At 31.4% G+C, this 25,484-nt stretch overlaps 1 protein-coding gene across 1 annotated transcript; it reads left to right on the top strand.

Moving 5' to 3' along the window:
- Positions 1 to 18,267: 18,267 nt before the first annotated feature.
- On the top strand, positions 18,268 to 23,604 carry LOC133706304 (probable protein phosphatase 2C 33). The gene is made up of 5 exons (XM_062131813.1): positions 18,268 to 19,411; positions 20,603 to 20,992; positions 21,095 to 21,212; positions 22,407 to 22,630; positions 22,733 to 23,604. The coding sequence occupies exons 1-5, from the start codon at positions 19,157 to 19,159 to the stop codon at positions 23,225 to 23,227; spliced, it is 1,482 nt and encodes a 493-aa protein (XP_061987797.1). The 5' UTR covers positions 18,268 to 19,156; the 3' UTR covers positions 23,228 to 23,604.
- The last annotated feature ends 1,880 nt before the right edge of the window (positions 23,605 to 25,484 follow it).

Below are 25,484 nucleotides of genomic sequence, written 5' to 3'. Positions count from 1 at the left end.
TTGAACTTCTTCCTTTGCTTTTAACTTTGCTCGTCGCCCCGGTTATTGAGATGGAAGGGACGAAGACGATGATAAAATGATGTATCTTGGGTTTGTTTTTCATCTTTTAGCCCTTCGATTATGTGATTCCTTTGTCTCCTTCTTTTCTCCCCAGTTTCTCTTCCTCTTTTTCCCCCTGCTTGTTTTCTGGGTTTTTCGTTGTCTACAGGGACGAAAGCAATGGTAAAAGCAATACTCCTCTCTGTGTAGTCTTTGTTTGGTTCGTGCTCTCCTTGGGTTTTTGCTCTGTGTGCTGTCTTTTTTCTGTTTTTATGGGTTTCCTTTTTTTTTTTTCTGCTCACTTGGTTTTTTTCCGTTCTCCCCCAACCAACCTCTGTTCTTCGGTGCTCCTCAGTTTATATAGAGCCCGACAGGTTGGTAACGGGCGGTAGACTGAGGGTCGACCACCATTAAGGCGCCCATAACTGAAACTAACGGACGATTACTACTGCAATGTCTGCCTTTACTGTAAAAAACGGTGGCTGGCTTAAAGAAGAAGGAGATGAACAGCGTCTTCAAAACGACGTTGTTTGGAGATAAACAGTGGCCATTTTCGTTTTGACCCGTGAAGTTTCGAACATTTTATAGTTAAGCCCATGGTTTAAACCGTAATTTCCCCTGCATTTTGGCGCCTTTTACAAGTTAGTCCTTGGACTTTAATCTGTTACAATCGTGCCCCCAATTAACCCCAAACTTTGTTATTTCTTCAATTAAGTTCTTAATTTCATTAATATAATTAAATCCAAAGTCTAATTAAGTCTCTAACTGGATTAATTGATTGGATGAATTAAATTAATTTCAAGCTTAATTAAGTTTTAAAATTTATCAATTCTCCAATTAAACCCTTGATTTGATTAATTAAACAAGTCAAAAATTTAATTAAATCTTTAAACTTCCAATCATATTACCCTTAACCCAAATTTTAATTCATTCTTCATTTATTTCATTTTTATTTTTTTCATCATCATTATTATATTTTTTTCATCATTTTTCAGTAAATAAAATAATAATAATAATTAAAATAAAATGGTCAAAAATTAGGTTATGACAGTTGAGGAAAATTTTAAGGTCGCCGTAATGTCGGGTGCGACAGCATATACTTTTAACACACGAGTGGAGTGTGAAAAAAGCTTTTCTCAAATCATTAGAAAAAGAAAGTCTAACACTCAGTTGAGTATAAATGGACCAAGCCTGAAACTTCTTTTAACAATTGGTTCAGAGATGAATGCACTGATTTTAATTGGTATAATAAAGGCCTAAATGCTATATTCATAGCAGTGTCTCCTGATAAATTTAAAAGAATCTTCATGTGTGAGATAGCCAATGAAACTTGAGATATTCTTGAAGTTACTCATGAAGGAACCAAGACAATGAAAAACTCCAAATTATAAATGCTAACCTTAAAACTTGAATAGATAAGAATGCTGGAGGATGAATCTTTCAATGAGTTTTATGCAAAACTTCTTGATATTGTAAATTTCAGGTTCAATCTAGGAGAAAACAGTGGAGGAATCATGAAGAGTAAGGAAGATTTTGAGATCCCTACTAGAAAGATTTCAGCCAAAAGCTCTATATGGCCTTTGGAGATGCAGAAATCCTTTTCCCCTTTATGGAAATCAATCTATTCTCTCAAAAGTAATTTGATAGCCTAGTTTGCAGGTATTTCGGATGCTATTGATACTCTTTAGGGTTGGCATTATGGATCGGGGTCTTTCATTGCCAATGATCACGAGTTCTTTCGGGTTAAAGGAAATCCTGTTAGCTGGCATCGTGTGGTATGGGAGCAGTGGTCCTTACCATAGTACAATTTTATTAGATGGCTTACTGTCGTAGGTAAGCTTAGAATAAAGGATCGACTCGGCTTCCTCTCTATTGACTCAATTTGTGTCCTATATAATCAGGAGGAGGAATCCCATGTTCACCTGTTTTTCAGCTGTGATTGGACTTCATTGTTATGAAGTCTTGTTAAGCAGTGGCTTCGTCTAAATCGTTTTATGTCTTCCCTATCTGGTGCGCTTTGAGGTCTCTTTGGAAGAAGTAAGGGGTTGCACCAAAGAATGAGACAAGTTACTCTCCTTCTCCTTGTGCACTTAATTTGGAATGAAAGGAATAAACGTCTATTTGAGCATGTTTCCAAATCTGTTGATGCTGTTTTCTGAAAGTTTCAAGTTCAGTTATTCATGGTTCTTCATTTTCATGAGAATCGTGTTTCTTCTATTTCGTGAATGCATGGCAGTGTCTTGGCCATGCAAGCTTTGCATGAGAGCTATTTATTACTGTTCCTGCCGGTTTGGTCTTGGGGGCTTGTCCCTATCTGGTTTTTCTTTGAGTAAAGCTTGTATTTTCTATGTTTTTTCTAATGGTTTTTTTAGTTGTATTTATTTAGTTAGGCTGGGCAACCCCTATAGAATCGGGTTCCTACCCTAACCATCTATTGTTCTATCCCTGGTTTTTTCTTTTGTTTAGGGAGCCTATTCCCTTTGTTTCATTTTTTGTTTTATATTCTGGTTTTTTTTGGGTTCTAGAGTTGTAATTTTTGATCTCTTATATATACTTACATTTGATAAAAAAAAAAAAGATTTCAGCCAAAAATAATAGTTATAGAAGAAAGCAAGGATTTGGACACTATACGTGTTGAAGAATTTGGCCAAAAGTAGCAAGAAGAACATAGTCAAAGATACTGCAACTGAAACTGAACTAAAACCCTAAAAAAAAGAGTAGTGAATTGAGGGGTGAGTCCAAACACTCAGTGAGAGATAATAACTATTATACATGCTAACATATATTATGAGATACGTGATTACAGTTGTACAAAGTAGGGTATATAACAAACATATAATGAACAAAGGGGTTATGCATGTCATAATAACATATCATATTACGAACATCCTATTCGTCAGCTAGGAAACATATATAAGTGTAGGGGGGTCAATCCGTATAGTATTTGCATCTTACTCATCAGCTAGGAATCAAAATACCATGTGTACATAGGCTAACTACTCTCCATTAGCATGAAGTAATTAACTACCCTCTGTTAGTTTGGAGTTTTTGACAGTAGTCTAAATAGGGTAAAAAAAATCATGAGCTCAAATGAACAAAAAACATGGATATAAGGTTCATGGTTTATCATCAACTTTAAAGACTTGTCAAATATCTCTAAAAGGGATATGATATATGATCCACCAAATCTACGACCAGTTAGGAAGATGGTGTGTGAAGTATGTTAGGAAAGAAAACAATCTAAGGCTCAACATAACTATTGACATTCTGACCTCAAGACGCCTTGAATTGTTATATATAGACCTAATAGGTCCAACTCAAACTGAGAGTCTGAGTGAAAATAAGTATATCATGGTTATTGTAAATAACTATTAAGTTATACTTGAGCTATTTTGTTAAGAGAAAAGTTAGAGTCCTTTGATCTTATAAGGAAATTGTTCAGAAGACTGTAAACAAAAATCTTTCCATTTCTAGAATTCATAGTGACTATAATAAAGAATTTGAAAATACTAATTTTTTATCTTTTTATGATGAACATGGTATACATCAAGAATTATATACTCTTATCAATTCTTAGCAGAATGTCATTGTTAAGAGGAAAAATATAGCCATACAAGAAAAGGCTTGAACTATGTTGAATAGTAAAAAAAAGTTATACTATACTTCTAGGGGGAAGCTGTCAACATTACTATACATATTTTAAACTGTATTATGGTTAGACTTGGAACAAAACTCACTTCTTATGAGTTATGGAACAACAAAATGCCTACTGTCAAATACTCCATTGTGTTTGGAAGTTCTTGCTATATCTTAAGAGATCAAGAAAACTTATATAAGTTTGATAGCAAGAGTGATAAAAGAATCTTTCTTGGATACTCATCACACAACAAAACCTATAGAGTCTACAACCTACGAACTCAAACTATCATGAAGTTAATCAATGTGGTTATGATGAGAAATTTGAAGGAATATATCAAGAAAGGTCTCGATAACATCATTGAGATAACTGAAGAAACCTCATCAGAACATGATAAAAAAGACCACGAGGAGAGTTCTTCATATGTTTTTGAATAGTCACGAGAGAAAGAACCTTTCTTATGGATAAAACACAATCATCCTAAGAAAAATATTATTGAGAATTTGAATAAAGATATGAGGTTAATAAAAAGAGTTACCAATCAAGTCTCATATACATGTTATTTATTGCATATTAAACCTAAGAAGGTTGACAATTCCCAACAAGATGAAAGTTGGATCAAAGCTATGCATGAGAAATTAAATTAGTTCACAATAAATGATGTATAAGAATTGGTTTCATGTCTAGATAGTCGTAATATAACTAGAACCAAATGTATCTTTAAGAACAAATCAGACGAGCGTGGAAGAATCATTAGAAACAAAGCAAGATTAGTAGCACAAGGATACACTTGAGTTGAAGGGATTGATTTTGATGAAACATTTGCTCCAATAGCTCATTTGGAATCTATTCACATATTGCTTGCAATTTCTTGTCACTTAAATTTCAAACTATATTAGATAAATGTGAAAAGTGCATTCCTAAATAGAATTATATAAGAAGAGGTCTATGTAGAACAATCCAAATGTTTCATTAATAATTTGATTTATGATCATGTGTACTAGTTGAAAAAAAATCCCTTTATGGTTTAAAACAAGCATCGAAAGCATGGTATGAACGGTTAACAAAATATCCGTTAGATAATAGTTTCAAAAGAGGACAAGCTGACATGACTTTTTTTGTAAGAAAAACTAGTAAATATTTACTAATTTCTCAAATTTATATTAATGACATTATGTTCAGAGCTACTTGTGACTCACTTTCTCATGAGTTTGCTATATAAATGAAATTAGAATTTGAAATGAGTATGATTGATGAGTTAAACTCCTTTCTTAGCATACAAATTAAGTAAAAATAAAAATATAATTTTTATTTCTCAATCTAAATATGATAGAGATATGGTTAAAAAGTTTGACATGGAAGGAAATTGTCATGATTGTACACCTATGAGCATATCTGTCAAAATCAACTTAGGTTTTACAAGTAAGTGTGTTGATTCTACACTTTATAGAAGCATGATATGAAGTCTACTTTATATTACTGCTAGTAAACCTGACATTGCTTTTAGTGTGGGTATTTATGCTAGATTTCAATATGATCCTAAAGAATCACATCGTACAGTAGTTTAAAAAAATCTTAAAATACCTTGGTGCTACAATAAACTATGGTGTATGTTATTTAAAAGATTCAAACTTAAATCTAGTTGGCTATTCAGATGTTGATTAGATAGGTAATGCCGAAGATAGAAAAAGCACTACATAATGGTGTTTTTATATTAGTGGTAACGTGGCAGTATGGATGTGTAAGAAATAGAATTCAATTTCATTGTCTACTGTAAAAGCTGAGTATATTGCAGCAAGTAATTGTTGCACATAACTTTTTTGAATGAAGAAGATGCTAGAGGATTATGGTTTCTCTTAAGATAATATGACTATTTATTATGATAATTCCAGTGAAATTGGTATCTCTAAAAATCTTTTGCAACATTCAAGAACCAAGCATATAGATATATAACATCACTTTATTATAGACATGGTTGAATAAAAAATTATGTCATTAGAACATGTGAACACTGAACATTAATTGCCTGACTTATTCACAAAACCTCTAAATAGTTTAAGATTTTAATTTCTTAGGAAAACCATTAGTGTATGTTAAATTCTCAAAATCTTAAAAGAGACAAAATTTGTAAATAAAAAAAATATGTGTACATAATTTTGTTTGGGTTTTTATATGTTTTTCAACAGGTGACAGGTTGTTAACATTGAAGCATGAAAAAAAACCTTGTAAGTATACTTAATTTAAATCTTTAAATCTTCTAAATTTAATTTTGCTCGGATCAAGGCAAATCTTATTTGGTATGGTCTTCACTTTTGAAAAAAATATTATTTTGGAAGACCAAATAAAGGTGTTATCTTAAGCATTGTAAGGGATTCAAGTTGTTATATGAACTGTTAGAAAATGAAAAATTGATTTAAATATAGATATACTAACAGTTAAGGGGAAGTAATGTGTGCTTTGAATTGACTAAAGTTAGTTCAACCTAGCACACAAGCCATTAAGATGACCCTTCTAACAAATCCTTTAGAAAAAGTCAAGTGTTCACATCATTGTGGGAATAGACGAACACTTCAATATGGATCCATTCTACTCTCTAATTCCTTGAAGAAAAAGTCAATTTCTCATTGTAGAAATAGATGAGCAATTACATAATGAAAATGATAGAGTTCAACAAATCTTATGTGAGGAGTGAAAATCATATATATCTAGGCCCTAACATAAAATTTTAACTTTTAAGGTATGCTCATACCTTGCTAGCATATATCAGATCAAAGAAAAAAAAGATGAAGAATGAAAATTTTAAAGTAGAACTGTTGTTTTTCTCACTCACACACTCACATCTTGATTTGGTCATAAAAAAGATACGTGTTCATAAATGAAGATTGACCAATAAGGTACATATCTCATTTTAAATTATTATTATGAGTATTTTTAGGCTAGAAAACTTGGTTACTTTATATAGGTCCATATCTTTGTCTAAATGGTACAATTAGACACACTTGTAAGAAAAAATATATGAGAAAATGATGTGGTCTAACTAATTTATGAAACAAAAGGAGATATGGTTGTCTAAGGAGTCAATCTTTTTCATAACACTGATGTGTCATCTTAAAAGAGACTATAAGAACATATCACGATCCTTTATGTAAGCAAGAATGAGAGAAAAATGTTTTTTCAAAAGATAATTTATTAATGTCGTTCATCAAAACACACAATTATCTCTCTCTCTCTCTCTCTCTCCTTCTTGTTTTAATGCACTCATCTCGTGACTTTTCAAGTAAATCTCTGCATCTTTACTTGACATCTTCTGATAAATATAAAAGAAATTTATTAGTAAATCATCTCTCTCTACTTCTTGTTTTAATGCAACAAGATATTGTGAAGGTTAATGACAAACTTGTTTGACTCGGCTTGGACGTCAACCAAATGCATTGGTCTATTGTTCGTGAAGATGAGGAATATGATTGGTGTCAAACCAAAGGGGAGACAATGATACATACAAGGGAGAAGAAGCATGCAAGCAGCTAGCCAAGCCAACAACCCCGTCAATTTTTTTTAACTATTCTGGAATTTTATTGATTTTTTTACCAATAATAAATGTTGAATATTCTGGTCTGTAATAACTAGAATATATTTTTAGCATAGGAACCTCTATGTTAAATACTTGATGCACTTTGAACTTGATGCATATAATTGCATAATAATATCTCATGTATTATAGTTTTTTAATATATTATGAACTATTAGGATGCCACATGTGAAGTTTTTTTTAATAGGTTATGAATTGTTTGCATGAAACATGTTAGGAATTGATAAGATATTATTGCATAAATAAGACCTCCGAACTGAGGGTTCGATCAGTAGAGGGGACGACTTTGCCTACCCGGAAGAAGAAAAGAAGGGACTAATTGCTCTCATGCTATATAACATTGTTTCAATTATGCTTGTAGAAATATACTTTAATGAAGTATTTGTTTATGATCAAACTATCTAAACTACTTGCATACTAATTCATCCTTATAATGTTTTGTCATAAATCAGACAAAAAGGGACATAGTAAATGTCAAAATGTTTGGCTTTGATTAGTGAAGAACTATTTGCATTGTTGAAGATGAACTTGTTTAGATTGTTAGTTTATCTAAATTAGATAAATAATTACTCAAGTTTATCTTATAAAATATAACATGATTATTTTTGTAATTATCTATTTTGTTTGGATATATTATTTAGAAAGTTCATATAGGTTTTATCAAAAAAAAAAAAAGAAAAAGATACAAATTATCCAAAGATAATTGTCAGGGAACTATTTTTTTGAAACATGAATAACAATCTGTTAAAAATGTAATAGACTAGAAAGCTTGAAGATAATGTTTATCAAATGTTCTTTATATATATATATATATATATATATATATATATATGAAGCATTAAAGAAGCGAGAGCAACACTAGGTGGAGCATCACTTGTAGTGGAGCAAGATTGCCCAACCAGTTAAGAAGTTATATAGAGTTTCACAGTATATACTCTTGACACATAAGTAGAGTGTTATTCTTAATGAGAATTGTTTGCTTAAGAGCTAAAGAGCTTGCAGACTCGTAGGGAGAGTTCTTGTGTTAACTGTAAGCAACTGGATGTCCCAATTAGAATGACAATAGTTTGAAGATCTTCAAGTGTTCTAGCAATCTACTGTGGTAGAAGAAAAAATAGAGTGTTTGTCTTGTTGACAAATAAGGTAATATAGTTACAAAATATTTGTAGTAAAAAATATTCCTCTTGTAATCTTCTAAACTAATTTTTTTTTAATTTTGTTTTTTAGCATGATTACTAACATGTTATTATTTGACAAATTAGTCCCACTAGACATGACAATTTATTTATCAATCATTGATTTTTCAATCAATATGCTACATGTTATCTGCTAAGCAGAGGCAAGTAATAGCCTCGCAAATCAAGCAAAGCATGAAATTTCTAACTTAATTTAACATGTTAATAGATTAAAAAGGTAATGCCGAAACTATAAATTTGGTAAAAACAATAAAGAAAAGCAATAAAGAAAATGATGATGGTAGTAAACAAGAGAAAGAGAAGGTGATAAATTGTAGAAAACTTATATATACAGACCATTTTTTTCAGCTGCTAAGATACAAGATGACTAGTGCAATTTGTACTTCTAATTGTGCGCATCCTCCTAGTAATTTTATGTGTTCTAATTATAATTATACTATAATATTTATAAATTTGCTAAATATTTTTTTTTTAATAGGACTTGATCGTGGATTGAAAATGTAAATCTTAATTTCTTGACTAACGGTCAATTTTAACTTTCTTTTCTAATTTCTTTTAAAACACAAAGTTAACCATTATTGTTTTTATTAAATTACATGTAAATATTTATTTTTATATGATAAAATGATAATGAAGGAAAACGTTAAAAAGCCGTACATGAATAGTAATTAATCACATGACATCCTTCTCATTGATTATAAAATCCCATAATTTGATGGTCAAACTAATTGGCTAGAGATCCGAAAGTGTTAAAGCAAGATTGTTTTACATTAATACGTATTTTTTAATCAAATTCCACATATTTTAATTAAATTCAGTTTTCCAAATAATCGAAAGACTGACTATTTATGGTAGACTTAAATAATTGATGAGCCTTTTATATATATATATATATATACAAACAAGAAACAAAGAGAAAGAGAGTTGTTTGCATTGGTGTGTTATAATTAGGCAGGCGTGTAAAGAAAGAAAGAAAGAAAAAGGAACGGAAATCAAAGATGGCTACGAGAGGAAGGAACCGACCACTTTATTTAGTCATGAGACGCCCCTTTGACATTAGATTGCCCAGGGAAAAATTGAAGGAAACGTCTAGATAATGAGGTGTATGCATGTATGAATCTACCTGTACAGGCACAAGGCTTCTTTTCTTTATTCATAGCTGCGACGAAACAAGTCTGTGCGCCACCACATGTGAATTTTTTTTATTAACTATTGATCGAAGAAGAAAGTACATAAAGAAAACTCATGATGTATTTTTAATATGATCAAAACTTAATGAAAAAATTACACTCAGAAGATGAAATTGATAAAGGAGTTATGGCTCGGTGTTTCGAATTTACGAAATCGGTGTTTCGAATTTACGAAATCGGTGTTTCGAATTCCTAGTGATGAAATTATTATTAAGGTTTCAGAGATGCAATGTTGTTTAAAATTATTAGTGGAGAGACACGAATAATAAAGAATACTATATTTTTTTCCGTACTATGTTGTAGAGCGGGTCAATTTTTTGTCATGAAAAGATATTTAAACGATGATAACTTGAGTGAATCGAGGTTAATTTCACTAATTTATGACCTGAGATAGCTTCAGAGAAAAAAAGAAAGCTCAAGGCTCAACAAAATTAATTTCAAAAGATAAAATTAAAAAAGAAATTGAAAAACAAAATGTAACAGAAAAAATCTCGAATCAACCCAAGTTCACTCTACTAACCCACCAGTTGCGACAAGAGACTGTGATAAGAAAATTATTTTAAAAAAATAATAATTTAGATAAAGGATCAAAGATAAATAAAAAATTATTGAAAAAATAACTCAAGTCACACTGGGTTAACCTAACAAACCTACAACCCAGGATAACCATATAGAAAATGAAAACATTAAAAAAATAATAAATCTCAAGACTCAATAGCCCAACGTTAAATGATAAAATAAAAAAAATATTAAAAATATTGATAAAAAATCCAGAGCAACCCGTGTTAACTTGATTAATTCACGACCCGGGATAACCCCAGAGGAAGGAAAGGGGAAAACATAGAAAGTTCAAGATTCAAAAACCTAATGTCAAATAATAAAAAAAAATTCTTAAAAAAAGATCAAAGTTAAATGAAGCTAATTTTCAAAACCAACAACTTTGGTCATAAGATTGAGATGATACTACAAAAGATAAAAAAAAATCTTGAACAAAATTCTTGACCATAAAAAAAATAAAAATAATAAGGATCTAGTCTGATATAAAAACTAATGAAAGAAGATAATGAAGGACTTAATCACAAAATAAAATTAAAAAAAAAAGATTAAAAGAAAGAGCAATTAAAAGAATGAGGTAAAATTGGATAAAAAACAAATAAATTAAAATGTTTAGGGAAAAAATTGAAAGAAAAAACAAATTAAAAAAAGAATTAAAAAAATAAAGATCAAAATTGATTAAAAATACAAATGAAGTAAAACATTGAGGGATTAATTGAAAGAAAAAAATTAAGAAAATGATAAAAAAAAATATAATTAAAAAAATGAGGACTTAATCTGAAAAATAAAATAAAATATTAAGGGATAAAATTAAAATAAAAAAAAAACAAACCAAGAAACGAATAAAATAAAACAACAACAGTTAAGAGAATGAGTAAAATATTTGATATAAAAAATCAAAATCTAAAAATAAATAAAACACTAAGAAAAATTAATTGAAAGAAAAAGGATGATAATTGAAAGATGAAATAAATGAATTTCAAATAGTGGAAAGAGAAAATAGGAGGAGAAAAAAAGTCAACTACTGCCAGAATGTTGTGATTTGAGCAACACCCACTACCCCATAAGCTTCACCTCTACTGGATGCTTCAAACGACATGGTGGTTGGGAGATTTTGGTCGCTATACGACGCTGCATCTGTTGCTTAAAGAGCGCGAGCGGTGTCCACTCACGCCAACAATCTTTTCTTTATTATTATTATTATTTTTTATGAAAATATTAAAATACCTTTTGACCCACTCTTTACTTTTCTTGACTTTAAGATTAATGAAGTAATTGTACTATTTGTCAAAAACAAATTACGCAAAAACTTTCTTAGCCTTTTTTTCCCCTTCTAAGGGTATTAAATATGTCTGACTCAAGTTCTTATAGTTTTTAATTTTACACTTCAAATCAAATTTATGATTTTTTCTTCAATAATAATAATTTTTTTTCAAATTTAATAATAATAATAATAAGACTCATGTTCTTTGGGTATGTCATCCCTTTCCAAATCCAAGTAACTTGAGTTTGGCATCCATACCTTAGTTTTTGGGGTTCGGTCGTGCCACACCTAAGTTCATGGGATCTGACCGAGCCAGATTCAAGTTTTTTGGATATGACATCACCTTATAGATCCAAGTAACTTAGGTCAGGCGCCTCTGCCAGACCCAAGTTACTTGGGTATAACATCCTCTGTCAAACCCAAATTTGGGTATGGCATCCCGTGCCAACCCAAATTAACATGGATCTGGCGTCCTTGTTATACCCATGACACTTGAGTCTAACAGCCTTTCCAGACTCAAGATACTGGGTTCTAGCAGTCATATTATTATGTATCCCGATAATACAAGTTTGTATCTCGATAATTTATGCTGCTTCTTTAGGGCTGCAATGAATTTATTAAATGAAAAAAATATGTATGTGACTCCACATTAATTTGTGTATTTTCTATATACATGGTATAACATGAATGTTCTAATTTATTTAGGGATAATTATAAAAATCCTTTTATATTTTAGTTATTTTTTTATTTTATCTTAATTCTTTTAAAAATTATATTTCAGAGTTTATAAGTTCATAACACTATATATTTTTATTCTAGTGCACAAAAACAATATTAGATTATTTACACAATTATTATTATATTCTATTTAATAACTAAAGAGCTCTTAATTATTAAAATGATAAAATTACTACTAAAAACACTAAAACTTTCACATTGATATTTTATCAAACATTTTTCCAACAATACAAAATCAACACTAATTTAATAACTCTTTTATAACATAGAATAATGATAACTTAGAATAAAAAACTTATTAATAACATTTACTAAAGCTATTATCAACGAGGTAATTGAAAGTGTAATAATCACAGTTGTAAGTAAATTTATTGTTAGTAGCAAAAACTAAGTTTTTGGAGAGATTGAAAAGCTTTTGACATGAAATTCCCATTTTAATTCAGTTTACTCAATATGAATCACAATTTCTTGAGAAACAAATCGTAGATCAATAATTTTTGGCTCATTTTTAAAAATTCAAAATTTAAGCTTTTCAAAAGAGAGATCTCAAAGGGATTTTTGTTATCTTTGTTTCTTTGTTGCCATGAACGAAATTTGAAATTTGGTGAGTTAAGTTGTTTTGTTTGATAGTTTAAGACAACTAGTTGTGACAGAAAATCTACAAACAAATTGCCATTTAGAATCCATTATTCACTATGAGTTCCCAATTGCAAGTGCAATAAAAAACCATTAGAACTACTAAAAAGACCAACAAATCTTTTCCAATTTACACTATAAAATCGTTGATCCTCTAGAGAGAAAAAAAGTATTATGAATTAACTAAAAGAGAGGCATTAGACTTGAAATTAAAATTTTTACTATTTTCCCTCTTTTTTTGCTAGAAAGAAGTCCTTGAACCAATCAAAATCGTCATAGACAACCAAAAAATTGAAAAAAGAAGCAACAAAAAGGTGAAAGAATAGAAAAAATAAAAAGAAATCAATAAAACATTTGTTGACAATTTAACATGTTATGGATGCAGACAAAACTCAATGGAATTACCAATGAAAATTCCATTGGTGATTTTAAATGAAATAAAACATAACAGCTGCTCTTCTCCCAACTATTTTTTCTTTTTTCTTTTAAAACAACAACCCTTTTCTCCCAATTAATAAGCAAATTCACTCACTCTCTTCACAAATTCGATCACCCAACCTATCGATATCAACTTAAATTTTTTAGTAGTGTTAATTTCTCTCTTTTGAATCCATTTATTGTCAAGCTTTACTCCACCGAGTAAACAAACCCATCCATTATTTTGTAACCCATTTATGTTTTAAGTTGATTTATTGATAATTGTTTGTAGTATTTGTAGTTTGCTTATACATTTAAGTGTTTTAAAGTTTTTCTCTAGATGATGTTGTTGAATTAATGTATGATATGTATTTTGGGGGTATGTTTGAGATTTGGAGGAAATAGATTTTATTTGTCACTAGATGAAATTGAGTTTGATTTTGTAATTTAAATGTGTTATAATTGAAGAAATGATTGGTAATTTAATGGGTATCAATTTTATTGTTAAGTTGAAAATTTGAAGAAAATTAATTTTTATGGAATTTATAATAATTAAAATATATTAATTTAGGTTGAATAAGTTTGAATTGAATATATATTTTATTGATTTTCCTGGGGTGTTCGATCTTTAAAAGCTTTTGTTTATATTAACATTATATAAGAATTCATTACTCCGAGTTAGAGTTAATACAAAGGTTTGTCAACTATAATTCTAATTTGGGATTTAAGATATTTACATTATTTAAAAATATAGATGTGATCTTTCATCATGTAATAAAATTGGAAATGTGCAAGGTATTTATTGGTTCATTATATTTATATTTGTTAGATAATTTTTGTTGTATGTTTTTTAGATATGTGTTCATTGATTCAATCATTGCACAAGTGTTTTTTTTTTTTTGTGGTTGTGAGTTTAATTTGAACAATTGTTAGCTTGAAAATTCTTGGTGTTATTTTTTGTTATTGTTGTTGTTGTTACTGCTGCTTCTACTGCTTGTTTGGGTGATAATTGTTGGCTTGGTGATTTATAACAACAAAAAAAGGTGAAAACATCGATGGAATCGCTGATAGAGAGGCAATTTCATTAGCAACTCCATTAGAATCTTCTTGGTATTTTTTTGATAGAATCAGAGATGAAAAATTCTATTGGAAAATTAGTTGTTGATAAAGTTTTTGAGGAAAATAGGTGGCAAAATATGCTTTTTGACATGAATATTCCATCGCCTATTATTTTCCAAAGATGAATTTCCATCCATGATCTCATCAACAATTAAAATACTAATGGAAGTTTTTCCTAAACGCCAAAACATTGATGTTTTCCAATTTTCTAGTAGTGACACCTTGAAGTGTCATGGCTAATTGACCTTTTAAGGGAAGACTATGTCATAAACCTTCAAACTTAAGGTTGCAAGAGCATCAACATATTGCATATATTAAATATCACCAACTAGGCATTTGGCTCAGTGGTTTCACAAGTGATATGCTCATGCTCATGCTCATGCTTTTGAGGCATCTATATATGTTTATGGGTATTGAAATGAGTTTTGACTTGAAAACAATAAGCTTTATGATGGAAGAACTTGTAAATATTACAAATTCTCTAATTAGATTGGCTTCATGATAATGTGTTTCCTCTTTCTAGGGTCATGAGCCAGATACTTCTTTTTTTTTCAATCTTTTACATTTTTGCGAGTCGTTATATAATGAGAGAGATGAAGATAGAGAAGGGAAGAGAGAAAAGGTAAGAATGAAGGGAAAGAGATTGGAAAAAGAAATTGACATGTCATTTTTGTATTTGTGTTGTATTATATAAAAGGGTAAATTTAATTTTTTAGTTTATTTTTAAAATTAAGTTGATATAAGATATGAAGTGTAATTTATGAAAGAATTAAGGAAAAATAAAAAAAATAACTAAACTACATAAGGGTTTTTTTGTAATTATCTCATTTACTTATGATCATGGATATGGCTCCAAGAATGATTAAAAAGAAAAATAAATTATTTATCACATTGGGTATCCATCAAGCATTCATACTCGACTTGACCTGACTTATAAAAACACTAACATAATAACTTAGAAGAATGCCTTTCTAAAACCAAACCAAATACCCCAAAATTTTTTGCCTAAACACAAGAATTGCTATAACTAGTATAGATTAAGAATTAGTATCAAAATTATAAAATACAAAATTTATTAGTATTAGCATCAATACTTGCAATAAAATAATGTGCTCCCAAATACTTTGCAATCTATTTAATTGCAACTACTTGACTAATTCTTCAAATGAAAGAAAGAAAGCATTGATAAACAACAGAAAAGCATTACATAAATACTGGAAAGTTGCACAACCATCCTCATTAATTGGAAAATGAAAGCAATCCTTATAAAATAAAACTTCAATTATAGATTTTGACGTCAAAAAGTTCCTTGCAATTATTGTGAGTGAAGTTTGTCGGTGAAACAACAAGTTCCACCATAGGAAAAAGATCTATTCATTTGCCATACTCATCAGCTTTAATTGCATTTATCTTAAAAAATCAGCTATTTGGAAAGAAAAATCTCTAGAATGGATACACTAGCTCAGTTGATGATGTCTATTAATTGAAGCTCCAACCTATTGGCATTGTTACTGATATTTGCTACTGGATGGAGAATTGGAGATTGAAGAAAAGAATGGGAGAAAGAGAGCAAAACATGGGTACCTAGGTGAGTGGTGATGGCTAAAGTAAATGGGGCAACCCTAAATGTTCAACATATATATATAACATGGTATACAATGTAATTTTTTGAAACTTTAAAGTTTTTTTATTGTTTGGGTAGGGTTCGGGTAGAGTTTCAGGTTGGGTAGGATAATATTTGTACCCTATCTAAACTCAATCTTTTGACTTCGGGTATTACGCGAACCTAACTTGAACCTAAATGGAAAAAAAAATTTGTTATCCATCGAGTCCTAAATAGGAAAAAAACATTGTTATCCATCAAGTTAATATTTATTGGATTTAGATAAAATTGTTACCCCTATGTTGAATACAAATTATATTTCCTTTGAGGTTGATTTATCATATTAGAGTGTTATCTTGAAATTATCACAATCAATAAACTTCTAATTGATAATAATACCGCTTGAATCACGACATGCATTTGTTTTGTTTCTTGATATTTCTATAATTAGACTTGAGCCTCATATTAAATTGTGAGGGTTATTACCCTCGATTAATGAAAGGTTACTATTTAGAAAAAGAAAATTATTGAATTAGAAAATTCACTGAAAAACTTTCATAGTTGAACTAGATGAAAAGCTAGATTAAGTGGTCTGTAGGGATTAGTTTTTAGTGTAAAGTTGAAATGGGAAGAATGAGCCATAATCTACAAAAAAAAAAAAAAACATAAAAGAAAACCAGGAGAAAAAAAGAAATAGAAAAATAAAAGCCATACAAATGGTAAATGAAAATCTTAGCCAAGTCAACATCCATGTATCTTTAATAATTTAATATGACTTTCAAGAATTATATTAAAAAAGAACTATAAATAGATTGTTTAAAGTTTGCTGAAAAAATATATGTCAATAAAGATCCTTTTTAAAAGGTGAGTATGATCATGGTTTGGTTAATCTTTAAAGATTACTTGCCCTTTCACTTGATAATCCAAGAATAAAATCAAGAAGAGGATATAAAGCAAAACTATGATATATATATTTATCAATTAAACATTTTCAAAATTATAGAGATATAAAATAAGTTTCATTCATTGCTCATCGCGCTACCATAAAGATTTTTAAAATTAATTTTCTTAAGTTCAGAAATTTCCAACAAAAAAAAAATACTAAAAAAACTAATAAGTATTTATTTCACTCATTAAAATAGAATTAACACAACATATATTTCTTATTTAAATCAACTCGCATTATATGAAATGAAAATGAACATTTGAGATTTTTAAAGAATAAATATAATCAAACTCTTTTTTTTAAAAAATCTTCACCTTTGACCGTCTAACCATTGTTTTTTTATATAAAAATACCTATCATGCTAGTAGAATGGAGGCCCCGATTCTTACATCATTGATGTTGAATACGAATTATACGTTTTTTTTTCCTGGAAATGTCAATTTATTGAAATTATCAAACCTCTAATTTCATAAAATAATACCACGTGAAATTGTGTGGGTCTTTTGGCATCACCCATGTGAAAACTATGGCATGCATTTGTGCTCTGAAAACTTCTCGAAATATCTATAATTGGGCCTCAGCTCATGTCACATTGTGTGGGTCATTGCCCTAGGTTACTCTTTCGAAAAAGAAAAAATAAAATTAAATGAAGCTACCAAAACCTTGATATATATATATATATATATATATATATATATATATATATATATGGAGGGACCAAACTTTATTGTATAGTTGAAAGGGGAAAAATACTAACCTAGGAAAAAAAAAGAAAAAAAAAAAGGAAAATTAAGCCATGATCTAGAGAAAAAAAAAATACAGAAAAACAGAAGCCATACAAATGGTAGAGGGGAATCTCAGCCACGTACCTCCACATCCAAATCTAAGGTTTCTCAAAAAATAAATAAATAAAAATAAAATAAAATCCGACCATATCACAAATGAATAATTTGCCCACTGCTGTCCTCAATTAATTCTACCATATCATCTCAATATTATTATTATCATTTCAATTTTCTACTGGTAGCTATATTATTATTATTATTATTATTTTATTAATTTTAATATTTGGATCAATTTATACGTATCTCGATTAATCTCACGGACTCTGAAATTAATAATCATATAAACCTTTAATGATTCTGAGATTTATAAGATTCGAATCAGTAATTTACAAAAAACAAATTTAAAATTTCATCAATTAAACTATACCCCTCAAATATTTTATAGATATTACTACAACAACTCAGGGTTGATACATGCACACATCATTATACATAAGAACACATGGCTTATTACCATAAAATATAGATTTATTAATTAATGATCCAATTTTTATAAATAATGTCCCTGTAGAAATTTAATTTAATTTCTCCTCTCTCTCGCTACCCTTATTAGGAGCGGAATCTGTGCATCTGTTCCTCGTCTTTGATGAGAAGTAGTTGCTATTATTTCTGGTAATTTATGGATCTGTAATCACTCCCTATCTAAAGAAATTCACTCCCTCTAAACCTGCAATCTCTTGGATTGTTTTGGCCTCTTCTGTGAATTGAATTCAGTCCTTTTTGTTCCCATCAATGAACCCTGCTTCTCTAATCTCTTTCAAATTTCTGGCAGCCCAAATAGCTTATTTTTTCTGGGCCTGGCTTCAATAGAAAACACAACTTGATCTGGTCAAATATTGCTCTTTCGGTGCTTCAGCGAAGATTTGAAGCTTTACTTTTTATTGATTTTGCGTTCAGTACGAACAAATATAATTCTTCTTTTTTTTTTTTTTTTTCTTATTATAGATCTCCTTCTTACATAGATCTGCTCTTTATGAAATATATGTCCTTTTTGTAGCTTTTCCAAGTATTTTTCTGAATATAAAATGGAAAGGACGGAGCCCAGATTCTTATCCCTTTTATCAATCTAGCGCTTCTTCATCAACACCCAAAAGGGTCATTGAAAAAAGATAGTGGAAAACTTTCCGTTCCGTTTGTGTGCTTCTTTCTTTCTTTCTTTTTTTGTGTGGTGTAAGGCAAATCTTGATATTTGGGCTGTAGAATTCAAAAGGGTTATAAGGTGAATCTGGTCGATTAATCTCACCATTGGGTCTGTGAATTCCGAAAAGGTTCTCTTCAAGATCTTCACCCCATCAGTTCTTACGGATCCGTCTTCTGAAAATAGGGGGTCTGATTCTCTGGCTGGTCTGGAGTGCATATTAAATATTATCAGGGCCCTCAGGATGGGGTCCTGCTTGTCTGCAGAAAGCAGGAGCCCTCGCCCTGGTACGCCTTCCTCTCCTGGCTTCGGGGTTAGGAAGAGGAAGAACTCCAAAAAGCGTCCAGGGTCTCGGAATTCTTCGTTTGACTATAGGAGGGAAGAGCCACTGCATAGGATTCCTGGAAGGCTGTTCTTGAATGGGTCTAGTGATATCGCTTCATTGTTTACCCAGCAAGGCAAGAAAGGAACCAATCAGGATGCCATGATTGTTTGGGAGGTTAGTTCTTTCCTCGCTTTCATTTTCGAAGGTTTATTCTCATTCTAATGCTCATAATAATAATAATTTGAAATATATTTTAGTTACCTTTCCTACCTCTGAAAAGTAAATAGAATTTGTTCTCTTCTCGAATGCAATATTCCTATCCTGATGAAGTGGCTAGTCCAGCCAATGCAATACTAATATATTGATATATAATTCGTTCTTTTCATTTGTTCTTCTTTTCTGTGTATTTTCTTGCAGAAATATATTTCTGGACCTACATCACATTCTGTTATTTTTTAAAGCAGTAATCACTTCTGGTATCTTTTTCTTCTTCAGCGTAGTAGCGAATCATTGAGTTTTTTTAACGAAATTTAGCATCAATGACAAAGGAAACTGACACCTCCCTATCTAGTTGCATTTGCTATGTCTTGTTCTCTACAAAAATAAGCTATTTTCCTGTGTCTTGCTTCTCTTTTATTTATTAATTTCCTGCCATGCATGTCTAAAGCCAGATGGTCCTGTTTGTTTCCTTCAACCAGAAACTCTCTCTATTTGTTTTAATCTATCCTACCATCATCCTATTATCCTTACTGGGCAAGGGTTCATTCCTGAAAGGTGATTAATTTCTTAATCAATTAATCATTTCCTTGTTGTGACTCTTCTTTAGTTTCATGCGATGTCTCTATCTTGTAAACGAGACAAATCCTGCTTCTGTTGGTCTGGATTGATTGTAGTAAAACACTTGCATCATCTGTGGGAGCATGTCAATCTGTCAGGTCATGTCTATATGCACTATAATGGAAAATCTCATCTTTATCTGGTAATTGAAATCATATGATGCGATTGAATAAATCCATCTTCATTCTTGAGTGGTAATGGACCTAGTTTTTGTAGAGTTAAATATTTTTACTTTCTTTTGTTCTTTTTAATTTGGATAATCGTAGAAGACATCAATTTCTTTTGAAGCCTTGCTATTATGCAAACTCTGTTTGTTTGTTTCTTCTTACATGTCATCTGGATTCGGTATTACAGATTAAGAGCTCCTGCTATATCTCTGCTGTGCAATATTGCTGGCCTCTTCTCTGTATTAGAAGCATAATGTTATTTATTCTTTGTGCTTTAACATGAAATCAAAGAGAAAAAGTAAAGAAAATAATAATTATAAATAAAATAAATCTCACTCTTTGATGGTTTGTATGTTTCCAGAATTTTGGCTCTAGGAGAGATGCAGTTTTCTGTGGTGTTTTTGATGGCCATGGACCTTATGGTCATATGGTTGCTAAAAGAGTGAGGGATTCTCTCCCCCTGAAACTGACTGCTCATTGGGAAGTGAATATAGCCGGTGAAGATGTTCTCAGAGAGATCAGCCTTAATACCACAGGGAGCATGAACTCGGAAGATACTTCCTTTATATCTGCTGATGACGAATCTAGGGCCTCTGTTGATCTTGAAGATGCCGAGAAGCACCCAGAGATTTTCCAGACACTGAAAGAGTCATTTCTGAAGGCTTTCAAAGTCATGGACCGGGAACTGAGGGTGCATACTAATATTGATTGCTTCTGCAGTGGGACAACAGCAGTTACTTTAGTCAAGCAGGTTTTTACTCATGAAGACCTTAATGTCAACATATATAGCATACTTAGGATCTTAAAATTTTGTGGCCTTCTTCTTGATCATAATTATTTGATGTTTACATAGGGTCAATATCTTGTCCTTGGAAATGTTGGGGACTCTAGAGCTGTATTGGGTACAAGGGACAAAGATGATTCTCTTGTTGCTGTTCAGTTGACTGTGGATCTCAAACCAAATCTTCCAGGTAACTTCCCACCTTCATTCTCTCTCCACAATGAATTCTTTTCAATTCTATTTTTTTTTTTATCGAGTACACTGCTGGTGTGCTGTGAGCTTTGTAAGGCATGAATAGTTTGTCCATCACATTCAGTTCATATTGTTGAAGGAGATAAATGGCAAATTCATCCTATATATGGATATAATTTTCTTTTTTCTATTTCAATTGACATCAGGAACTGCAGTAGCATAGAGCAGGAAAATCAAGACATGCACTAGAGTACAAATCCCATGCCCTTATGCCTTGACATGGATTATAGACTTGCATCTTCCTATAAATAGTTCAAATGTTACTGATATTCCTTGATTATCTAGATTGCACATGTAATTGATTTGTGTTTGTTCTGTGGTCTATTTCTGAAGCATAACAAGGGCAATTTATGTTTTCCAAACTTGATTGATGATGAATCAAATTTTGTTCTATTTAATTAAGCATGGTCAAGAGAAAAGTTGAGATGGCATAATGATTGATGACCTATGATATCCCGTGCTGAGAATACTTATGATGTAAGAGAAAAGTGGTGCCAACTATGGAAGAGCTCAAGTATATATATGGTATTAATTGCAAGTGAAGGATGTATAATGGACAAGACAAGGAAGAACTAAATGATCTTGAATGGATACTGGCACTGCATCAGTCCAACCATACTTGATTGGTCAGATGTCTTATGGATTAAATGATGTCAATTGTGTGGACAACATGTAGCCTAATATCTGATCTCATCTTTCCTTAGACAAAATTGCAATTTCAAATCTTCCTCCATCAGAACTGGATAAAAGTTTGCCAAATACGGTTGCTTTAACATGTTTGCTACTAGCTAACTTCCATTTCCTTTGACCATTGCTTTTGAACATGCATTTACTTGCTATATGGGCTACTGGTTTTATTGCCCAATCCTTAAATGAAGGTGACAGAGATAGCTAGAGGGGCTGTAATCCATGGTTTTCATCATCTAAATACAGTCTTGTAACTGACATTTCAACACTAATATGCTTAATGCTACTAATTACTGGGTGATGCTTTCCGTTATCATCATGTAATACCTGTGATCTGTGACACAATTACTATGACTGCATCTAAAATTGAAAACTGTGCTGTAATCTAATTTTGTACTTCTTACTATCAACTTTTTAGCTTATATTTTTTTTTGGTTGCCGACAGTGGAAGCAGAAAGAATCAGGAAATGTAGAGGACGGGTTTTTGCTCTTCAGGATGAACCTGAGGTAGCTAGAGTCTGGCTACCGAATAATGACTCTCCTGGCCTGGCCATGGCACGGGCTTTTGGAGATTTTTGCCTTAAGGATTTTGGTCTCATCTCTGTGCCTGATATTTCTTACCGGTGCTTGACTGAGAAGGATGAATTTATAGTGTTGGCTACAGATGGGGTAAGTTATTCTTAGACCATCCTCTATTTTTCTGTATATTCAATGAATTTAACATTGTGTCTCACATTTACACGGATCTTTTTATGTTTTAATTTATTATAGATTTGGGATGTGCTCTCAAATAAAGAGGTGGTGGACATTGTTGGATCAGTCCCATCACGTTCCTCTGCTGCGAAAACACTGGTTGAGTTGGCAGTTCGAGCCTGGAGATACAAGTACCCAACCTCCAAAATTGATGACTGTGCCGTAGTTTGCCTCTTCCTCAATTCCAATGATTTATCTACCGCTTCTAATACCAAGTCAAATGAACAGCTTACATCAGTGGACCAAGTTGACAGTGGCAGGCAGAAAGAGGATGATCTCTCAAGTCCAACCGGTCTCGACCGTGCAGGTACTGTGCGGACTGAGAAAGAGGCCCTCTTAGGAGGAAATGCAGAGGAAGATTCCACAAAGCAAGATGAAATGCAATTAGAATATGGAATAGAGTGGTCTGCTCTTGAAGGAGTGTCTCGTGTCAATACTCTGTTGAATCTACCGAGGTTTGTGCCAGGAAAGGAAGAGAAGAAGGCTGCAGGAGAGGCAAAGACTCGAAAATGATGGAAGGAAGGAGGTATTCTTAATCTTGGATTTCTTAATTAATTTCTCTTCATTTTTCTTCCTTGTTTCTGTTTTTGTTTACATTTCTACAGAAGGGGAAAAGATTTTAGGGCCATAAAATGTTGAAATTGGACCGGAGAGGTGGCCCCGGCTATATTAGCATGTCTGGGAAATTGTCCTCTCTCTAGTTGTGGGTAGAATTGGAATTTTGTGTAAAATCCAACTCTCCTTGTATTTGTCAATTTCCTTTTTTTTTTTTTTTCTCCTTTAAATTGTGTGATCTGTTGGAGTTTGTCCATGCTGATGATAATAATCTTGTGATGATGAAGCCTCCTCCTTTCGAGGTTAGAACTTAATATATTTTTTTTGGTTTCCTAGTGGTGGGGGGGAGAGGAGAAAGCAACAGCTATGTTATTTTTTATTTCCAGCCACTTAGCCCTATTTGGCTGAGAATTGTTTGAAGGACCTAACCATAAGAAAATGATAAGTGGCTTTGTGAGCCTATCAGGCTGCTGCTAGTGTCCTGATCTTAACCATTTCTTTTGACTTGAAATAAATATTCAGGACCCCTTTGATCTCTGGTCCCCAAAACGAGAGAAATGTCCTTCCATTTGTTTAGAAGTTTATAGATAATATTAAATTGTCTTTCATTCACACTTCTAAAACTCTTAAATTGTTCATCTTCTTGATATGTTCAAAGATATTGTTCATCTTCTTGATAGCAACTCTCTACGGCGGAGGCGACAACGCCATAGCTTCCTTTTCCGACTACTTGTTGAATTTCATAGGCTTTTTTCTCCATGCTCGGTGAAAAGGAAATTGAACAGCACCAGCAATTTATAAAAGAAATTCCAAATCTAAGCTTAATTAAGTTAGAAGAAAGAGAGAGAGGATAGAAAAAAGTGCTACCTTAATTGCTCGACGGTGAGAGAGGTGTGGAAAGAACCAAGCAAGAACATAAACGGGATTTTAATCTAAATTCAAGAATCTGTTCTTTGTAACCCATGACGAAACGGGTGTGCGCCCATTTTATGGGAAAGATCCCAGCCATGGGAGATTTTTTAACCCGTCAACTACAGTGTCGAAAGTCATCAATTTTTTAGTAAAGCAACACCTCATTTTTCCTTTTAATTCTAGTTAAAAAAAGGTAAAAAATAAAATGAAACCAAGCATTGATGAAGTAAAGAGAGAACACAGAGAAAAGAAATCCAAAATTGTTCTTGATTGTTGGGAGTGGCCTGTGGGTGTTCTGAATCTATTGGGGTTTTTACTTTTTTTTTTTTTTGGTTGTTGACGAGGATTTATTGATAAAGTCTGATTTATTGGGTTTTCTTGGTTTACTTGATAAGTATTTGTTTATTTTTTAGATTGGGAGAGAGAGGGGATTTTTTTTTTATTGTTTTTGTTTTGTGTTTTGATGGGAGGATTTGTACTGTAGTTTTAATACTCAGCCTGACCCGGCGGGTCGATCCGAGGTTAGAACCGGGCCGGGTTTGTGTAAAAATAAGTGTAGTTAAAAACCCGGTTGACTTGGCATGACTCGGTCATAAACCTGGTTGTAACTCATTGACTATTTTTTATTTTTTATCAAGATGATGTCGTTTTGATTTATAAAAAAAAATTAAAGTTGACTCGATGACCTGATCATAACCCAGTAATCCGGTCACAACCCGTGACCCGGGTCTTGAGCCGAGTCGACCACCGAACCGGGTTTAAAAACATTGATTAGTATAAGAGAATGGAGAGAGAATTAGTGGGGTTGTTATGGTTATCTTTTGGTTTAATTAATGGGATTGTAAAGTATAATATTCAAAAATTTAGTTGAAAAATAAAAAAATAATCAATAATGTTCAAGGTAACTTATCAAGAGATTTAAAGAAATATGTTTATTTTTCAACAGTATCTATCAATCCTTTAAAAATACAAGACGAAAATGGTGTGTGAATTTCAATTTTATCCCTTAAACTTGTGAGACTCTCTCTCTCTCTCTCTCTCTATATATATATATATATATATATATATATATATACATACAAAGAGATAAAAGTATTTAGCCAACGTTTTTTATGAAGTAATACAAATCTAACTTGGAAGTAGCACTTACTTAAAATTTTCATTTATTTACGGATAAAGAATTTATTTTTATTGATACTTTCAAAGATCTATACCATCAATTCTTTATTAGTAATTTAACGTCTTGTTTTATGCATGTAATAACGTTAATATAATTGATATAATAAGATTTGAAATCAAGAAG

Source organism: Populus nigra, chromosome 11 (assembly GCF_951802175.1).
Source record: "Populus nigra chromosome 11, ddPopNigr1.1, whole genome shotgun sequence".
NCBI classification, from domain to species: domain Eukaryota; kingdom Viridiplantae; phylum Streptophyta; class Magnoliopsida; order Malpighiales; family Salicaceae; genus Populus; species Populus nigra.
The sequence above is the reverse complement of the archived record's forward strand: the minus strand, read 5'-3'. Positions and strand labels throughout refer to the sequence as shown.